This window comes from Haliotis rufescens, unplaced genomic scaffold (genome assembly GCF_023055435.1).
Source record: "Haliotis rufescens isolate VD_foot unplaced genomic scaffold, xgHalRufe1.0.p SCAF_11, whole genome shotgun sequence".
Taxonomy (NCBI): domain Eukaryota; kingdom Metazoa; phylum Mollusca; class Gastropoda; order Lepetellida; family Haliotidae; genus Haliotis; species Haliotis rufescens.
Window position 1 is genome coordinate 34,864,343 of NW_025963791.1, and position 21,542 is coordinate 34,885,884.

General features: G+C 37.0%; 1 protein-coding gene across 3 annotated transcripts in view; it reads left to right on the forward strand.

Annotated features, from left to right (window-relative positions):
- LOC124151237 (ubiquitin-conjugating enzyme E2-17 kDa) overlaps positions 1–21,183 on the forward strand; it is a 31,618-nt gene extending 10,435 nt beyond the window's left edge. Inside the window, exons 4-6 of one of the 3 annotated variants that reach the window (XM_046523621.2) lie at positions 375–452; positions 2,366–2,471; positions 18,224–21,183. In XM_046523621.2, coding sequence (XP_046379577.1) covers positions 375–452; positions 2,366–2,471; positions 18,224–18,363 — 324 coding nt within the window. In that variant the 3' untranslated portion in view covers positions 18,364–21,183. Of the gene's footprint in view, positions 1–374; positions 453–2,365; positions 2,472–7,014; positions 8,220–13,207; positions 13,778–18,223 lie in introns of those variants that run through there. The other 2 variants (XM_046523620.2, XM_046523619.1) reach the window with 2 other exon arrangements.
- Positions 21,184–21,542: the final 359 nt, after the last annotated feature.

The following is a 21,542-nucleotide window of genomic DNA, read 5'->3' on the forward strand; positions in this document are numbered from 1 at the left end:
CATGATGTGCATTATCAGTAGTACCTACATTTTCTGTAACTTCAATAATTCCTGTATTGTTCAGACAATATATTTATTTCTATTACAGAGATTTATCTAGGATTCCAAACTAGGTGCCCATGGCATGAAAACTAAAAATTATTTGTGATGTTAAAAAAACCAGTTTTTAAATGTTCTCAATTTCATTAATTCTGAGGAATTTGGTAATTTTAAATTCAAACTGGGAACTTTTCTTTTACTGCATGCTTACTTCTGAATGTCTGTTCTGATGAGTTTTGGATAAATCCCTGATGTATTAAGGCACCTATCATACATCAGCTTCACAATTCAACCCCACTGATTGACTACATTGTTGTGTTTTCCTTCTCCTTCAGCCTGACAGTCCTTATCAAGGGGGGGTATTTTTCCTAACCATACACTTTCCAACAGATTACCCTTTCAAACCTCCAAAGGTGAGTGCACATTGTTTTGTTAAAGGAAAATCACTGTCCCAGCTTATCACTGAACAGTGTATGTATTATTATGTGTGATTGTAGAAAGATGTTCCAATCACATTTTGTGCTGTTTGTTTTTTAACACAATTTCATTTGACTCTGACACTGAGTGCAACAAGGGGCGGTCGGGTAGCCTAGTGGTTAAAGTGTTTGCACATCAGGCCGAAGACCTGAGTTCGATTCCCGACATGGTCACAATGTGTGAAGCCCATTTCTAGTGTCCCCCGTCGTGATATTGCTGGAATATTACTAAAAGCGGCGTAAAACCAAACTCACTCACTCACTGAGTGCAACAATGGCTTTCAGTATTAAGTCATCATACAAGTAGCTCCAGGATGCGTTTCTGCAGGATAGCAGCATTTTGACAGGGATTACTCATATTTATACAGTGTGCACACCAGTTTTTACATTTCTACCTCCATAAACACCAAAACAATATTGAACTCCATTCTTAAGTATTTAGCACTTATTAACTACCTAAACTTAATTCACGAAAGGGTATAAAGGATATTTAATTAGATTAGGTAAATTTGGTACAAAATGGTCCTTTTTCAGAGCTTGTTACAAATTAGGGTGATCATAAAAATGAAGACATTGCATTTTGTTAACTTACAAATAGAAATAATATTGTAAATGTAAGTATAAGTAATAAAATTTCTTGTTATTAAAATGAATTTTGTTTTGAAAAAAATACCTTCCCACTAACCTGATCCCCTGCTTCTCCTGGAAGTAATGAGGGTGACTGTCTCAAAGCTTTGATTATGTTAGTTAGTGTGTTAGCATGCAACAGAGGGTAACTTGAAGCTAAAGGATGGACACTACAAAGGAAAGAACATGTTTTAGTGAAGATAAATGCTGACAGTTGTGACAGCGCCAAAAAAACAAACCAAACAACAACAAAAAACAACAAAAGTTGTGACAGCACATTAGGGAATGCACATGAAGGTGACATTACAAGTGTATTCCCTCCAGAGAACCTAGGTTCTCTGTTCTCCATCGGGCCATAGACAAGGCGTCAAGTATGATTAAGACTTGCACACATTCTGGACTGGATCCTCCTAGCTTTCAACTCGCATGAAATTTGGGCAGTGGTGTCCACGATGGCACTCCACATCAACAGCTCCATCATGGACATCGCGTGAGGGTGTTTTTGACATTGCGACACTACCTTCGCAAACTTCTACCTCTGGGGTCTGTCAGTTGAAGTCATTGTCTTTGCCCATCAACCCATTGCACCTCCATATCACCAATGACAGGTGGGAACAGCAACTGTTGTCAAGGACGCCCATATTCCTACATGTTTTGTCTTTCTTTATACGTAATGATTGCCTTAACTCCGAAACGAAGGTGAGGACAACTGCAGTCTCCAATCTTTCAAGTATCTCCAGTTGCAATGTAATTTCGGACCCAGTCTTACTTGTAACCAGGCATGGTGGTGATGTATTGCGAGACAAGTGAAGTTGAACACACCTATGGGTTGGAGACAATGTGGCAGTCTAGTCTAGTCTGTGCTCTGGCCCAACCACCATATCGTAAGAGGGAGTATGCAGTGGATCCAACCCGCCGTCCAGCTGTGGGATAACTGCATACTGTTGTGGAGGGCTATGTAAAAAGTATAGGGAATCAGAGTATTGCCCTTACATACATACTTCTTCTGACACAACAGGTCATGACTACCTACCCTCGAAGGTATGGATCAATTGTCACCTGGCCACGGCAAACAGGAAAAGATGACAAGTAGTTCAGAAGCGAGGTGTTCAACATTGTTCTGCACTGTTATGAGAGAAGGAATAGTGCATATTGTTTTCACTGGATGATTAACTAAATCAGGGGAATACTCTGATTCCCAATGTTTGTCCTTTCTTTTTCAGGTGGCGTTCACAACGAAAATCTATCATCCAAACATCAACAGCAATGGCAGTATCTGTTTGGATATACTCAGGTCACAGTGGTCGCCAGCTCTCACTATCTCAAAAGGTAATAATCTACTACATTGTTGTAGTTGATCTGTAAGGGCTTTCCCTGTTTGTTCAGAAAATACAGCGGGCACAGTGGTCCAAGGTGTCGATATGTGCAGTGCAGAGTTGCATTGTTTGTCAGGATCTGCTGGTTGTGGGTTTGATCCCAGACTCTTCCTGATCATCATCCATGTCACTCGTGGTTTGTGGGTTTCACCAGAGTGATTTTGGAAGAAAATGAAAGTGTTGGACTATGACAGTTCTATGTGTCATAGATTTGATGTGTTGTAAAGCAGTGTTCATGAATGATAATGAACGCTGTAGCTCAGTGGTATGGATTTCTGCTAACAGCTTGCCTCATGGCTTGCCTGCTCCGATCCTGATAACGCTTTCAAGATCGCTGTGACCTTGCTGAGCACAAGGTTATAACATTCACGCTGTTTCCTTTCTATTTTAACATGGACAGTGTCATGAACATATTTTAAAAGCAAAAACATTGTTCCAGGGTGACAACCAAGCAGTCTGAATTCTTTGTACAGCTCAGTGATTGAACGTATTGAACCATTGATAAGGTTTTAATCTTATATTTTTGGCTGTTGACTGGTATGAGGCTCATGGCAAAAGGCTCTGATTGGTTCTGTTACAATGAGATAATCAAAACAATTTTGCGTTGCATAATAATTGAAGAATGCATCCTGTTTTTAAGCTGATGTAAAAGGTTTAAAACTTTGATTACATTTTTTTATTACCCATCTTTAAAATGTCACACATTATTTTTTGCTTTTTTTCTGTATTGTTTTCCTGAAATTTTAAGAAAAATAGAATTTAAAAAGGAAATAACTCCAACCCCTCTTGAAAGTGTTTTAAGATTATTTTGTGTGTGTATACTGATGTAGTCAAATAAAAAATTCCTTTATGTCAGAAGACACCGGGGGAAGTTTCATCATTAAACTGTAACAACAGTAGAAAGCAGTTTCCCCTTTGAAGATCTGGGTTAGAATTGGCCTTGAGCAACCCATGCTTGTTGAAAGAGGCACTTACCAGGATTAGGTGGTCAGGACTGTTGACTTGGTATTTGCATGTCATTCTATCCCAATTGCGTAGATTGATGCTTGTGATGTCAATCACTGGATCGTGTGGTCCACACTAGATTTACAGACCAACGTCATTTAGCTGGAATAGTGCTGTGTGTGGCGTTAAACAACAAACAAAATAGGCAGTTCACATTCAACTAAGCATTGCTTTGAGGCACACAAGGGGTTGGGGTGGGGTTTGGGGTATGATGGAGGTGGGGTAGGGGTATGATTTTATCATGTTTCGATGCATCACAAATACAGACAGGATGATGCAGTGCATGCCTACCCATGTATCTGTTCATATTTCAATTCTGTTCGAATTATAAAAAAAGTAATATTTACAAGTTTTGCTACATGGCCTCATAACTACTCAAGATCGCTTTTCCTAACCACAAATTATGAAGCATAATGTGTTCCAAAGTCAGTTAGAAACTCATAGAAAGAGACTAAGGTCACCAATCACATTAGTTGCACAAACTGGTTGATAGCATAATCATATCCGCAGGGTGATATGAACATTGAGAATTTCACTCAAAAAACAGTTCAAGTTATGTATTGATACATTCCATATTGTGACTTGAGAATTTCAATATGTATTGTGTGAGGTGAGTTAATTATATCATGAAAGAATGGGGATGATTGACCTCCAAGGATGACAAACAGCCTGAACTATTAAAAACGGTGTTGGAATTCTGAGTTTTAAGAATAGGGTGGCCCAGTCATCTAAGGTGCAGCGATTCGCTGTGCAGAGTTGCATCCTTTGGGCACGCCAGAAACCTATGATTGTGGGTTCGAATCCCGGTTTGCCCCTATTATGTTTCTAGGTTTGCCAGCACCATCCCCATGCTCGTGGGTTTCATCGAAGTGGTAAACCTCTGAGACCTGCATCTCTTTGGGCTTTCCTTCCACATTAAGCTGACTCGCCGTGATATAACTGGAATACTGTTAAGAGCGGCGTTAAACCCAACTCACTCACTGTGTTAGAATAGGTCCCTAGTAATCTGTGCGGGTTGAAAGAGGTGACTTACTGGATCGGGTTGTCAGATTTAGTGACTTGGTTGATTACATGTCATCGTACCACGACCGTCACTGGAAGTCTGGTCGGAGTCACAGTCATTTAGCTAGAATATTGCTAAGTGACACAATAACTGGCTAAATCTACTGTAGAAAGAAGTTATCCACAATAGTGTCAGAAAATGGAGCTTTTGGATGCGCACAGACACTTGGAATTGCCATCAAGGTCTGACAACCCCAGTATCATGTTGGACCAGGGCTGTTGCAAAACATGTTGGACCAGGGCTGTTGACAAAACATGTTGGACCAGGGCTGTTGCAAAACATGTTGGACCAGGTCTGTTGACAAAACATGTTGGACCAGGTCTGTTGACAAAACATGTTGGACCAGGTCTGTTGACACAAAACATGTTGGACCAGGGCTGTTGACAAAACATGTTGGACCAGGGCTGTTGGCAAAACATGTTGGACCAGGTCTGTTGACAAAACATGTTGGACCAGGTCTGTTGACAAAACATGTTGGACCAGGTCTGTTGACAAAACATGTTGGACCAGGGCTGTTGGCAAAACATGTTGGACCAGGTCTGTTGGCAAAACATGTTGGACCAGGTCTGTTGACAAAACATGTTGGACCAGGGCTGTTGACAAAACATGTTGGACCAGGTCTGTTGACACAAAACATGTTGGACCAGGTCTGTTGACAAAACATGTTGGACCAGGTCTGTTGACAAAACATGTTGGACCAGGGCTGTTGACAAAACATGTTGGACCAGGGCTGTTGGCAAAACATGTTGGACCAGGTCTGTTGACAAAACATGTTGGACCAGGTCTGTTGACAAAACATGTTGGACCAGGGCTGTTGACAAAACATGTTGGACCAGGTCTGTTGACACAAAACATGTTGGACCAGGTCTGTTGACAAAACATGTTGGACCAGGTCTGTTGACAAAACATGTTGGACATGTGCTTTGATATCAGTGGTTCTGTGGTCACTATTGATGAGTACTGTATTCGCCATATTAAGAGCCCTGCTCTAATAAGTGCCCCTGACCAGTTTTTAGACCAATATGAGAGTAACTTTTATAAATGCTCCCAAAAAAGACAGAAAATGTACTTGACAGTCCTTATTGTCTTGTGTAATTTTATGGATTTATTTTCTTAAAATGCAGCAGATATGATTGCCTCGTAACTATTATCAAAAACTTTTAGTTTCGTCTAAGTATGTTCACCACCAATGGATCTCTGGGGAAAACCGCACCTCACTGCACCGCTAATTTCTTACCGACCAGGGTGCTTTTTTAGCAACTACAGTATTGGATGCACCCTCGTGTTACTGGAATATTGCTGCTGTAAATCAGAAACATTATTGTCTTACTGTATATGACTAGATAAGCCGAGGTATTAACTTGGTCCTTGAAATCTGTATAAAAATATTGTCTTACACCGTCGGTAATAAAAAGTGTTTAATTGTATACCTGGACTCATGTTTGTAGTCTACGTAATCTATTTTATTAATTTCAATCAAACTTTCATTTGATAATATTTACATTATTTTCGGTGTCCATCAGGTACTTACAACTTCTGTTTGCCCCATTCCATAAGGTCTGCTTTACCAACTCACCGATATTTACAGCAAACACAATCATATTACCGCTATTGACACCTTGAAACGAACCTGTGTTGACAGAAAATGGATGCATATATCATAAATGCAATACTTTGACTCATTAAAAGTAGAATTTGTTGTAGTTTGACGATTAAATGATAACATTGTTTCTGGGATGGAAATAGCAAAATTGTGCAAAACCTTATCAGTGATTTGTCAAATTGTTCCATGCAAAAAAGGTGTCCGATAATGCACAAAAGTGGAACCGCATAGTCTAGCTTTGTTTACAAGACAATACACACAGTATTCTTTATCCCTGCATGTAAAACAATGCCCAGCATAGAAGAAATACAATCCAAATGGTAAATTGTCCTGTCTAGTGATGTTTAATAGCAAATTTCACATTTTCATTGTTCATTCACCTGAAGTGATACAATGTAGTTTTTTTACCAACAGAAAAAGAGTTAGATGAAAGTGTAACCCATACATAAGCCGACCCTTTCTACGAAATCTTTTTTCCAGTCCTCAAAATCTGGCTTATCTAGGGTCATATACAGTACAAGTTTTGGTTATGGTTAGGTTTACCAGCCCAAGGGTACTGTAGCCAGCAAGGGGGGGGGGGGAGGCAGTTGGATGTTTTATAGAAAATATTTTTCATTGTGAAAGTTAACTTGAATAAGAAATAAATTATCTTATTTGCCCCCCCCTGTCAAACAAAGTTAACTACGGCCTTGGTACTTTATTAAAAACTAGATTCTGATTTGGGGGCTTATTTCCATAGGTGCAGACTGTTCCCCTGACCCCTGCCTGTTGCTCATCTATGTACCACCATTGTTTTTCTATTGAAAATGACTTTCTTTATTCCAGTGCTTTTATCAATCACTTCACTTCTGACCGATCCGAACCCAGATGATCCACTAGTTCCTGAAATAGCTCGTTTGTACAAAACAGACAAGAAAAAATATAATAAACTTGCAACGGATTGGACCCAAAAATATGCAACCTAATTGTCACATGTCTGAGGAGAGAGCAGAACTATTTTCTTGACAGATTGTTTCTTATAAGTTGCCGTTTAACATATATACCAGTTGGTGGGGTTTAAACTTGTAGCTCATGGCCTGTACGCATGGTTTGTCTAAAGAAGGAGTGCTTTAATTCAAAGGGGAATATATGTTTCTTACCACTCAAACTTCACCCCCAGGCCAGGCTGAGTAAGTGACATTTTAGTCACACTAACTGAACCGGAACCTGGAAGCTTTTAAGATAGTTGCTGTACTCTTGATCATGTTTTTTTTGGTTATGTAAGATCAAATGGCCAAGTTGGAATATCTTCTCAATTGTTTGATTCATAGTTGATATATTTGAGCCATAAGTTTATTTAAGGGGACTCACTTTGGGGATCAACAAGACTAAGGGTAATGTGTCCCATTGGCTCCCACATCAATCTGTCCCGAGTGAGGCTTTTCAGTCCTGAGAACCAAACTTACGTTATTTTGTTTTACCTGTTAGCATGCTTTAATTTAGATCCAAAGATGACTGAATTAAAACCGTGAGAAAATCGGTTCTGTGTTGGATTGAAAATAAGCTTGTTTTGAGAACCTTATTGCTTGTATTTGTAAAAGTATTCCTTTTCAAGAACTATTAGGAAATTAATAAATCAGCGCTTTGGTGAACAAAATATTTTGCTTCCCTCATCCTGGCAACTTTAGTCTGCCTCTTCAAAATAAAAGGGGAAAAATGACTGTTATTGAGCTTATTCTGTGGTAGAAATGTTTCTAAGACTAAAAAGACTTGAAAGATAACGTTTTGAGTACATTTATTTTCTGTTTCATATTTATTTACTCTCAACTCAAAATACCAAAGTTGGTGTTTGGAATGGTGTGTTTTCACGAACAGATGGTGTCAATACAGATATTTATTGTCAATATTACTGAAAAGTGTCTGCAGCTTTAAGTGTGATGTTATGATTTGCCTCTCTGTATTGTCATGGTAATTCTCTGCCATCTCCACACTGGGTAAATCTGCCATAAAGAATTTGTACCCTTGGTGTTTCAATAAAGCTGAAAGAAATATTTCTGGGTTCATCGGTTTTGATTTGAAGACAAACAGCGATCTTTTCAAGGAAAAATAAATAACATTGAGAAAAAGATTGTACACCAACAGCTCTGAGTGAATGTGTTTATATAAAAAGGAAACCAAATAGAAACTGAAACACAAAGCAAAGTTTATGTCATTGCATAAATTGACAAAATATTGATTTTCGAATATGATATTCAACTAAATGTTTGAACATCGTTTTCAAAATGAAAAACTTGAACACCTTGGCCACGAAGTTTTACGGAAGGTCCATATCTACATCTTCCGTATGTCTGTGTTAAAGTATGGAAGGTTTGATAAACATTGTGGGCCCTGTTTTAAAGGGTCACGGAGGTGATAATGCAACACTTGCTTCTCGGATGACTTTTGAACATACTCGCTGCATTTGTTGTAGTGCAGCCTTCTTGTGTGTGTGGATTGCTATGTGAGTCTGATATTTGCTCCCCTTCTTTATTTAATTGATAAGTAAAGTGCAAGGGGAGCTTTGTTCCTGTTTACAGATCTAAGAACTAAGATATTTTATAGACCGGCATGTGTTAAGAATTTGTTTGTTCTCGAACATACTCCCACAGGAATTTACATTGCATCAATGCTGCATCACATGACATACGCGCCACACCCATAAACAATACTTTATGTTGCAAATAATGTCCCTACAATGCTGAACTCCTCTTCAAAAGGTTCCAATTTAAAGCTGTTGTGTTCACATTCAGTGCAGTAGTCCAGCCAGTAAACATCACTTTATATGTTTCCTTATGTTCTGACGGGACTCTTGTTTTTCAGATGTTTACTTTGTTCTGTGACATTTGAGAGGTTACCATGGTTACATATATTTATACTAAGCCCATGACATGGCACAGATAATGACTATTCATGTTAGCTAACTGAACTACTTGAAGAAGGTTGTGTTTTGACATGGAGTTTAAGATGATTAAATAACAAGAGATCACAGGTTCACCCATGAATTCATTGCCATGACCGTTCATTTGCCATTTTCTCAACGCATATCTGCATTTGCTTTAACTAAATGATAAGAATCATGAATTTGAAGAGTATGTATTCCCATGTCGTTAATAAAAGTAAAATTACATTCATAGTTCTTCCTTCAAGAAATAGACCCGTGAAGATCCGGGATAGATTATCCTTAGCAACCCATGCTTGCCGTAAAACGCGACTATGCTTGTCATAAAAGGCGACTTAGAGATAGGGTGGTCAGGCTTGCTGACTTAGTTGATGCATGTCATCGATCCCACATTGCGAGGATCGATGCTCATGATACCAATCATTGGATTGTCTTGTCCAGACTCGATTATTTACAGACCACTGTCATATAGCTGGAATATTATAGCTGTTATTATCACAGCATTTGGTATTTTGTTACTGACTTTTGGTATGAGAAGTAAAATATGGGATGATTCTCAGTGTTCATTACAGAAACTGGAAAAGTAGGGGCCCAATAATAACTACAGATTTATAAAGCGCTTGTATCCAGTTCAAAGAACTGCTCAAAAGCGCTTCATTTGAGTCTACACAAAAAAAGAGACATTACACAGCTAGGAAAACACAAAGCCTCAATACTCTAAGAAAGATTTGGTGAAAAGATATGATCCCTACCTTTCTAATAATTGGGAAAGTTTGATGACACAAAAGAATTTAAGTGAAGACAGAAAACTTAGAGAATACTAGCTTTTTAACTGTTCGTCAGGAATTAGACTTTTGAGTGTCACTTTAGGTATTCACATGTGACATTTTCACTTTTCACATGTTATTTATTGACTTTTTAAAGACAGTTTATTCTTCCAGTCAGAGTTAAAGAATTTGACACTTTCTTCAGTTCTTTCAACGGTCATGTTCAAGAAAGTTGTAAACTCAACACAGGACATCAGCACTTTCTCGGAAAAAAAATAACTTCAAAACCAAAAAATGTCAATTGTAAATTACTTTATAATTTTCATTGTAAACACAGAAGATTGACACTTCAGTTCAAAATTTAATAAATGTGGCCTCTTCGTCTACTTTGTTTTTTTATTTGCCATAACAAATGAGTGACAGGGAAACGAGATCGTGAAATGAAAGATTAAAGCCGATTGGGCCGAGTGATGTAAGGGAGATAACTATCATTCACAGAAGTTCCAGCCAATCAAAACATGCATTAAATTGCAGCAGTCAGTACATTCGGAACATATAGCTAAGACTATCATTACTGATGCGGACTAATGGCTTTCGAAGCTACAATAAAGGATTAATGTATGCCAATTGGGAAAATGTGTTCACTTCTGATTTTGACATAGATTGATGAAAATTAATGTTGAATTAAAATCAATAGTCGGGGTACTTAGCAAAAACACATTTAAAATTTGTTTTTTATGTTGCACCCTTTGGGAGCAGGGATATTTATTTTATGAGTAATTAGGAATTGTGTGTGTAAAAGTCCCCGTAGAAATGGATGCTGGACTCGTGTTTAACCAGTATGCAATTTTAACCACTGGTTTAATTTAAGTCTAGTAAACTTATTAATTTCTCCTGGTCTAGTAAGATACTAAAACTAAAATCTACTGAAAACAATGCCACGTTCGGGTTAGTTGACTCGAAAGCATTTGTCACAGAATAACCTGAGTTGTTAGTGTACATCTCTGTGACAGTTCATCAAATTTAATGCCTGGAACACACTGTGAATTCTATTCTTTCTTACCCCCTGACATGGTGGACAATATTTTCCTTTTTTGAAGAGTTTTAGATAAGTTCTTGCTTTTCAAAGGCCATCTTTTCTTTCGTTTAAGTATTTGTTTTACAGCTAGTGTTCTCAGACCAAAGGGTCTGTGGTCAAGAAAATACATGACTAAAATATGAAAAATATTTATTTTTTAATTATATTTTTATAAAAAAATGTATTTATTATTTTATTTTTTTTAATGATTTCTTATTTGTATTAACTGCAGACATTTACGGAAAATTGAGTAAGAGAAATAATGTTTCAAGGTAAAGGGTTACTTCCCTTCCTTAACTGTTTCGCCAAATATATTTTCTGGTAGAGTGTTGTGTTCGTGACAAATCGTCATTAACATGTAAATTCTAATGCAACTGAGTGTATGGGTTCTTTCCTGGTTTAACCATCCAAGGCATCCAAGAGTGCTTGTTACTGATTATTATACCCATGGTTCATTAAGGTTCAGTAATTCTATGCAAGGTTGATTGGTTGGTTGGTTGTTTAACACTGTATCAGCAATATTCCAGCTATTTGACGGCGGTATGTAAATAATCGAGTCTAGACCAGACAATCCAGTGATTAATATCATGAGCATCGATCCACGCAATTGGGACCGATGACATGTCAACCAAGTCTGTGAGCCTGATCACTCGTTCCAGTATTCGCCTCTTACGACAAGCATTGTCGCCTTTTACAGCAAGCATGGGTTGCAGAAGACCTGTTCTACCCTGGGTCTTCACGGGTATATAAGTTCTATGTGAAGTTATTGATATGCTAAAGGTATTTTCTATGTCAGACATAGACTAAAATCTAGTCTCTGAAATGAACATATCGTACATAAAAAAACCCAGTTATCTTAATAAAAATATAATAAAAAAGGAGCCCAGTGACTCTCTTCATTTCCTGATACTGCAGTGATCTAGACTTGCCAAACATTATAGACTTGCATGGGCTGTATTTGATATATATTTGTATCAGGGTCTGTAAGACAGACTATGTCGGACACATCGTTAAGCGAATAATATGAAAGGAAGCATATTAGCATATATGGCAGACTGAAAAGATTGAAACTTTGCAGACGGCTAAGTGACAGTTAGAAATCATTTATTCCAAGAAGTAAAAAACAACTCACATACTACATTAAATCCTTTATGTGCTGTAACCATTTGAGAGCTCGGTACTATTTCATCCCCACTTAAAACTACACATCTCCCTGATTACCAGATATAAAGCAAACCACTTGTTTACTTTCATGGAGAAGTGATCTTGGTGGTATTATTATTATTATTATTTTTATTTTTATTATTATTTTTATTATTATTATTATTATTATTATTATTATTATGTAACTTGATGCAGAGAATGATTATCATTAGGTTTTACTACAGGGAGAATGCAGTTTCAGGGAATGATGTTGACACTAGACTTCTCAAGAGTGGTCGCTTCCAGTAGTCAGGGCTCTATTTAAGGAACTTGATGTAACTAGCCCCAGATGCATTTTGCCATGACAACCTAGTTGCACCAGACAAAACCAGGTTGCACCCTGGTCCCATAAATTTATCAAATTTGAAACATAGATGCATAAACTGGTCTAAATAGGTCAAGTCTTGGATCTCTGATGACTGTGTCACGTGTCATGAATTACACTTAACACAGGGATTAGTGATGTAGTATGGTAAATATAGCACAGAGGTATTGATTATGTTCAAAGATTGCACAAGTAAGGGTCAGTCAGACACAAATGTAAAAAAAGTAATAAAAAATTACATGCACTTGGTGCATGTTGACAAATATAAGGTTGCATTTTTCAATAAAAGATTACGCCGTCATATAGCTGGAATACTGCTGAGTGCAGCGTAAAACAACAAACCAACCAATAATAGATTACACTGGTGCATGTTGTATATAGTTAATCGAGCCCTGTTGAATTAGTTTAGTGATAAATTTTGACTTCCATCATTCCATAGATTAACTTGATACTCAACAATGTACCATGATATAGGGAATGTCAAATTAACAATGATGGATACAGTAATCAAGGAAAGTAACATGTGTGTCTGGTGTGTCCTGTTCCGTTATTTCACATATGTCTGGTGTTGGAATGAATACCTGTTTAAAACAGTTCCATGCAGCTTAGTCTGGCTGCCTTCAAGTACTGTGTGGCAATGACTATAAAACTCATTGTTGAGTGTTTTCTATGCTTAGGCAAATTCACTGCATTATACCACTGAAGTATTTTCTTTTCTTTTTTTCCAGTCCTTTTATCAATCTGTTCCCTTCTCTGTGACCCGAATCCAGATGACCCACTTGTTCCTGATATAGCGCGAATGTTCAAAACGGACAAAACCAAATATAACGATTTAGCAAAGGAATGGACAAGGAAGTATGCAATGTGAATTCCTCGCTGTCGGAGGAAGATCATATCCCTGAATTGCAGAGCACAGCTGTTTGAAACAGACTGTGATCGAAGTAAATCTTCTTATGTCACAGGCCTTATTGACATTGTCGCAAACAGAACTGTTCTGTGCATTAGTTCTGATAGAGGATAACAAATGCCACAGATGGTCTGTTTAAAGTGGCCTGATAATGTATAACTTCAGACATACTAAATTTCTACATGCAATGGCCTGTTTTGGTATTGTACCTTTCAGTAACATGTCACTGTTCAAATTAAGAGGATTGGAAAATTTCTCTAACACTTTAAATCACTTAAAACATTTGTATTATTCAATATGACCAAGTGTTAGGCTGTTTGAGACTGTAATTTATTGTATGTTTTATCTTTGTGTGAATTAAAAACTATTGTGATTAAACTTATTTGATTAATTGAGAGTTGGGGAATTTTTTGCTGGGAAATAACAGTGATCTTGACAGGAAGCCTTGCATACTGTCACAAGCAAGGGGAATAAGCCACTGCTTCTCTCCATCGGTGTCAGTATGGATACTGTCCATTCTATTTGGTACCGTTTCTGTGTAACCATGTATGATTAGTATTTAGTTTCATCATCTAATCTGCACTCTACTGTAATTGTAATGGTCGCCTTTACTGTACACAGACAATATGTTCTTTAAACTGCATACCTCGTCTCTTCATTTTGCATTTGAATTCAATTGGTATTTATTTTACATTTCTCAAGAATGGTTAAAGTCGGAATAAGATAAAAAAAATCAGTTAATACTCGTCCTCATTTTAAAATAAGAACAACATCTCCTGTAGTTGAGGTCACAGTCACCAGCTGTCCATTCTAAGGTTGAAGTGCTCTTGGAATGATCATGTAGATTTCTTACCATTTCTGCAGGATAATACACATTGTTAGTTTGGAAACAATAATGTGTGCGTAGATCCTTAACCATACCTGATCCTTCTGACATGGAACTTCATGGTTGTCACAAGTCTGCAAAAATGTTCTGGTACCGTGTTGCCATCTACCTGATGGTAAAAGTGATAGCCCACAAGGAACTGTGACCAGGTCTTCCTGCTTTATTGGAGTAGTGGGATTTAAATATGTACATTTTGAATCCTTATCAATGAAATAATGGGCTATAACTGTAACTCTACTGATTTTGAGTATGGTTAGGGGCGGTCGGGTAGCCTAGTTGTTAAAGAGTTCGCTCGTCACGCTGAAGACCTGGGTTCGATTCCCGACATGGGTACAATGTGTGAGGCCCATTTCTGGTGTCCCCCGCCGTGATATTGCTGGAATATTGCTAAAAGCCGCTAAAACCATACTCACTCACTTATTTGAGTATGGTTAAACCCTGGACATCTCATCTTGTCATCAGCATAATAGTACCAGCAAACACACGCCACAAACTCACTTGCTAAATTGAATCAATATTGATCCAACTTTGTCGCTTTACCAAACATCAACCTCTGCTGAATATATGTGCAGAATGGGCAGGAGGCATGAAATCTTATCTGATAACTGGAAGGTATTGATCATAGGAGTTACAATGCTTTTCAGTATTGAAATTGCTTCAAATTTGATTGGAGAGGAAACTGTCTGATAAGGCCAATGTTTTTATGTCAATTACTAGCACAGCAGCTATAGGAGGTAATCTGAAATACTAATCTTCATATCCCCAACATTAGCCCTCATTTTACTGTATATGAACTTGAAATACTGGTAGTCATTTGTCTTTTACAATACTAGTTTCTGAACAGTCATATGATAGTAAGTTTGGAAGCTTTTCAGTTGGATGTTGTTTATTGAATGTCTCTTGTCATCCTTCAGAAATAATACTGATGGATAGGATGTCAATTTAACTCTGATCCGAAGGTTCATGAGAGCTGATGTCATGGCATGTTGTCAGTCGGTCTGTTGTAAATCTGACATCTCTGAAAAATCCTTCAAAGTTGATACTAGTAGTGGTGTAAAAATGTTGCTCATATAAACTGGTTTAAACTCTCCTAGCATTTCTTTGACATCTCTCTAGTCACTGTGTTTCTAATCTGACTTCGGTGTACATAGATATCCCCAGGTTTGAAAAATAGGGGGATAAAACGATCACCATGTCCAGAGCTGAACTCCAAACCCAATAAATATTTCTTGTTGCAACTTTCTTCATATAGATCAGTCTGGTTGGGATCTAGTGCCTCTTTATTTTGGCATTTTAAATATACTGCATTGTTTTTTTCTTCAATGAACTAACGATATCCAATGGCCATTAACCAAAAGTGGGATAGAAGTAGCCAAACTCAATTTCTGATTTGCACCAGACAAAGGGGATGTGTCACCTCATGATTCTTTTTTGTAGTGTCTGTATATGTTCACAGAAACCTGATCTAAGTTTAAACATGGCTGCCCTGCAGCCATATTGAATATACCGTATTCAACGTAATAAGCGCCCACGGCGATATTTGCTGAGATATAGGCAAGTAAACAATCCTAATTTGCACCCCTTCCGATTGATCAATGTACACAAGACTTATTTATTTGCGTATAATACAACTCGTGTGTTATATGCACCCTTACATGTAGTTATGAGCAATTAAATTCTGGAAAAATATATCTGTCATACATTAACATTTCAGGCTGTCACCATAAACCACGAAATATATCTTTCAACTTTTTTTCACCAAAATAATATTCTAATAAGAACCCCCTGTTTCTAATTTTGAGAGCGCCCTGGGCCCTTATTAAGTTGAATACGGTAACCAGTATTCTATCATTTGGACTGTCCAGAGAAGCTACAGGTGAAGTTATCCAGAGAAAAAACATTACAAAGCACATTTTCGACACAAAAGGTTCAGATCAAGTTCAATTTGTAGATTTTTCAACTTATGAATAATTACAATAACCAACAAAAACAAACAGAATAAAGTTGGTCAATCTTATTAGCCACATTACATTTCTGAAAGATATTGATGTTTATAACCACTTTATTGTTTTAGACTGGTCAAGAAAAATTGAACATGTCAACAATACCTATACAGCAAAGGCATTGAACTTTGAAAATATCCGACAAATTCCAAGTTCATTCCAAAAGGGTTGAAGGTCACAGCAATTTCTTTGCGTTCTTCATAGAGAATATATATATATATTGCTGTGATAAAATGGACATATGGAACTGGTGCTACTGTTTAAACTTGTGACATGCAATTGTATTTATATGTAGCTCAAATCTTGCAAGTAAATATTGCATTGCACATTCAGTGTAAATGTTTGTTGAATAAAATGGATTACAACCAATGAAAAGGGAATCACAGCAGTTATTTTGACACATTTGTTCCACATATATAGTAAATATTAACTGAATAAAAGGCAATATTAGGTTTGACTTTTGGTAAAAGCGTAATGTAACTAAGACAGTTGACCTATTATGTCCTTGTCACAAAGTTAATTGTTTTGTGTGCATTGGAACTCAGCATTTGTTTCTGATAGGAATGTTGACCATTGTCCTACTGCGCCCCTTTCACGACGACCACGAATATCCTGAATCACCCCAAATCGGAAACTTTCAAAATTCATGATGATTCGGCCAATAATGCAAACTTTTGTGGCTAATTGGGTTGAAAAATAAGAAGAATGTCAGGAATGGGTTAAGAAACATGTACGAATTACATGTACGGATCATGCACGAATTGTAAGAATAACCTACGACTGAGTTACGAATATGCCGTATGTTGTTCTTACTTAATTCTTACATGATTCGTAGTTGACTCGGGACATTCGTGGCTGTTTCAGGGTGTTTTCGGGTTGAGGACAAGACATTTTGGGAGCCACTAATCGCTAAGAATAGCCAAGAATGACTAAGAAAAACTTTCTCGCAGATTCGACAAACTCCCGCAAACTGTATGGATGTTAGGGAATCAAATAAGAATCATTTAAGAACTTCAAGAAATGATTGAGATTTATCTATGAACTTTCCTGTTCGGGGTGCTTCGGGATATTTGTGGTCATAGTGAAATGGTAAGACTAAAGAAATGAAATGTGTTCTTTATTCTGGAGATACTGCTCCTGGAATTGCATGGCTTTTATTCATTATTTGGTCTTGGCGCATCACCATTGTTGTCTGCTATTTGAATGAATTTGATCATTGAAGCTGAACTTTTTTTCTTTTTTGGATGAAGCTGGTTGACCTTGAGTGTATATTTATGTGGTCAGGTTTGCTGAATGCCTTTCTGATTTTTTTGCGTGTGTAAAACTGGGCAACTGCTTGTATGTTTTTTCAACATAATTACTTGTAGGAACTTGCCAGTGAAAGGTTTTAAGCTGATAATTAACAATACAAATAGTAGGCTTTAAACATTTTACCCATATTCAAACCAAATGAATTGACTTAATTGCAAACAACACTTCAGCAAGTACACTCTCAGCTCTAGACACTCAACTTTTTGCAAATTAATATTTTGATGATGGTGGGTAACATGAATTTTCATCCTTTTAAAAAAGCAATCGATCTTTGATATAATGACATTGATGCTGACAACTGCCCAAAGTAGATTCTTAACCTGTTATATACATTCAGATGAGCTGAAGTGCAGTGTCATTTTCATTTTCGAAACTTAATCCGAAAAGGAGCAGGCAGGCAGGCAATATAAACAGTCATCTCCCTTATGTTCATACTCCCATGGCTTTTGACTCGGGAAACAAAATCTTGTACAAAATGTCGCCAAAATGAACTTTCTTTAATTCACAACCAATGCCTTTTCAGTCACCTTATCTTTTGGGAATTGCTCTTTTGGAAGTTTACATGAATACTTATCATTGCAAGTTCTCACATTTCAACACGTTTCTTTAGCACTAAAGCCTATTTTCTTCGTTCCAGTGCTTTTATCTATCTGTTCCCTTCTCTGTGACCCGAACCCAGATGACCCACTTGTTCCAGAAATAGCACGAATGTTCAAATCAGACCCTGGCAAGTATGTTTCAACGGCAAGGGAATGGACGAAGAAGTATGCCATGTGATAGGCGGTTATGGAGAGGACACGATTTACCAAAACGACTGCATCTGCAGTAGGAGTAAAATGTCACCAGTCATGGACATTTTGTAGCATTGTGAATGTTTGGAGTAAACCTCTCTAGGACGTTAGCTAAAATGGGAATATCCTTGTCATGACATTTTCACCCCACTCCTTCCCAGAGAGGCTTATTCTGAGTGAGAACTCTTCCATTTTGTTGGTCATTTGTTTCATAGTATCCATTTATCAATGGTATTTGTGATAATGGAAAAAATTCTTCAACTTTGAATTAAATTTGCAAACAAATGATCACACCAATGTTACATTTCTTTGAAATATTAGCATGTTTATTCCTGGCTAAAAAGGTGAATATCCCTCGAAATTTAATGTTATGTGTGTATTAAGTAATTCTGCTGGCAAGTGAAAGTGCTATTGATCAAGGCTATAGTGCTATGATGAAGAACCTATATTATCAGTCAGGTGGCCTGTTGGGATGCACATTTTGATTGCTTGTGTATTATTAGTCAGTGTCATGTCAAAATTATCATAATTGTTAACCTGAGTTTCTACTGTGTTCTTTGCGCACCGATCATACTCTAAATGTTTTTTACATTAATTTTAGAAATAAATTTGCAGTATCTTTTGGCACAGTTATTAACTATCATCTGGAACCCTTCTGATCCAAGATTTCAAAGGGCATTGGCGCCAACTTTGTGTCTATCTGATGCTACAGGATAGAATTTGAACGTAATTACTGTCACTCAGAAAGACTAGTCAAGAGAGAAAGGAAACAAATTATTAAGAAAAATCAGATGTTAGGGAGCAGATAGCATGATCAGTTGGTTGTTTGGATTCAGGTGTGGTTATGGCTATAGAGTTTGAACTTCGTATTACCAGCTGTGATGAGATAGACCTGATACATACGTCTGAAAAGGAATGGTTGATAGGTTAAGGATGGCTATTTAAAAAAGTCATATTAAAGTAGCTGCAATCAGTTATATACTGTACAGCTGTCTGTAACCATTTTAACAGGTTTAACTTTGAAACTGCATTTTAATGACAGGGATGTAATGTATATTAGCTCACCTGAACTTAGTTCCTGTGAATGTATGTCATGGCCTGTTTGTCGTTTGTCATCTTCGTTAGGAAGCTGAATGCATGTTCCTGCCAATATGACATAAACGTTTGTTATTAATATTCATTTACAGGTAGAATAGGTCTTCAGCAAGCCATGCTTACCGTAAAACGCGACTATGCTTGTCGTAAGAGGCGACTAATGGGATCAGGTGGTCAGGCTCGCTGACTTGGTTGATGCATGTCATCGTATCCCAAATGCGTGGATTGATGCTCATGTTAATCACTGGATTGTCTGGTCCAGCCTTGATTATTTACCGACCACCATCATATAGCTGGAATATTGCTGATTGTGGCATTAAAGAACATATATAGGGTCGTTTTTAAAAAATGAAAATTGATTAATATTTATGGAATATATAACTTGATAGATCCCCTGGAAGCACTTGAGAGATGAAGCTAAAATGTGGCAATAACTCACCAGGTAATCAGTTCAAATTTTGATCAATTGGGTCAGGAGAAATTAGGTTTTTTTTAGTTTTAGTTTCATGGCTTTGTAAATGACACTAGATGGAAAATTAGTGTTTACAAAATTGTGATAATTTATCCAGTCTTTTTGTCAAGAAATAAAAAATATCTTGGTATTTTTACAAAAACCCAACAGTGTTTAATCTTGTGTGAAAGGACACAAGACTATTACGCATGATTTATAAACACATGTGGATGAGTGAATAGAGTATTGCAGTTGTGTACCTGACTTTGAATGTTCATACTGTCCTGGGAAAACACCTGGTTTCTTTGTGATTAGATTTATAGATATCTGGTTGAGCTACAGTACCATGACAGGTGCTTTTATGATTGAATCAAGGCATCATAATAAGCATTATTGCAAATTCTCATCTTTCTTCTCATCATCAGCCAAACTTATTTTTTTAATTTTTATTGAATCTTGAAATCAATTGATAATTATCCTTTGGAATTCTATTTGCGATATTTTACTTGTGTGTTTTTCAGAGAAATGTCAAGTGAAAATATAGACAGGTGAGCTACAGGTCCTTGGCACTGTTTTTCTTATTGTGCCTTTGAAACAGTACTCCTTAATCTAAACAGCTACGATACTAAATAGCCCACAGTACCTTATGAAATTCGTTAAATGTTGAATCACATTAAGTTCGCAAATTATTTTAATTGAAATAGTTTAATTGGCTGAGAACATGTTTCTAGAATCAGAACCAACTAATCCAGTTATCAGATACCTAATATCAGCGTTAGAAATTGGCACTAGTCCTGTAGTCCTTGCCAAACTGCCCAATAGTTAAGGTATCATAAGGACTTGTAGAAATTTGCCATTTTTAAAGGTTTTGCTATATGTTATCATTATAAGGACTAGTGGACTAAATATGTTAGTTTCTACCCCTGAATATGTGACTAGAATCTGAAAAATTATTATTCCAAATTGACGCAATGATTCTAAGTTCCTCTTATGATAAGCATTTTTGTGAATGTCCCCAGTTTTCAGTCAAGCTTGGCAAAATGGTTACTGACATGCCATCCTTTCTTTGCGTGTCGCCACCACATTTAATTCAGTGTGGTAAGGGTAATGATATGCTCCTGGTTGGAATGAAATGTGCCGAACCAGGACCCATGTTGATGTGTTAAGGTAAGAGCCACCCTGATAAATCCATTTGGCCATATGTACAGTGGGGGGTCTTGTGTATGAAAACGTTTATATTGCAATAAAAGTGTAAATTTCTTTTATGTCTTTTTGTCTTGATTTGAAATTCCATACGTTTCCCGTGTATTTTGTTCATGCTTCTGTTCTTATTGTTGTATGAGTTGATGCTTAGAAAGGTAATAATTTTTATCAAATCTTATGTAAGAGGTTGAATTTTAGAAAAGGTGTAAGTTCCGGTTTTTTTGCAGTTATTGTATGTTGTGTTATTGCAAAATATTCTGAGTTTCTCTGTGACCTTCAAATCACATGTAAGATTGATCTGCAAGGATAGAACACTAACGTATAAACACTGTCAATTGGAAAGCTGAAAAGAAAATGTCACTGGTTCTACAAAGCTGTGGCAGTTAGCTCTCATACTGTGTTGGAGATGTTTCAGT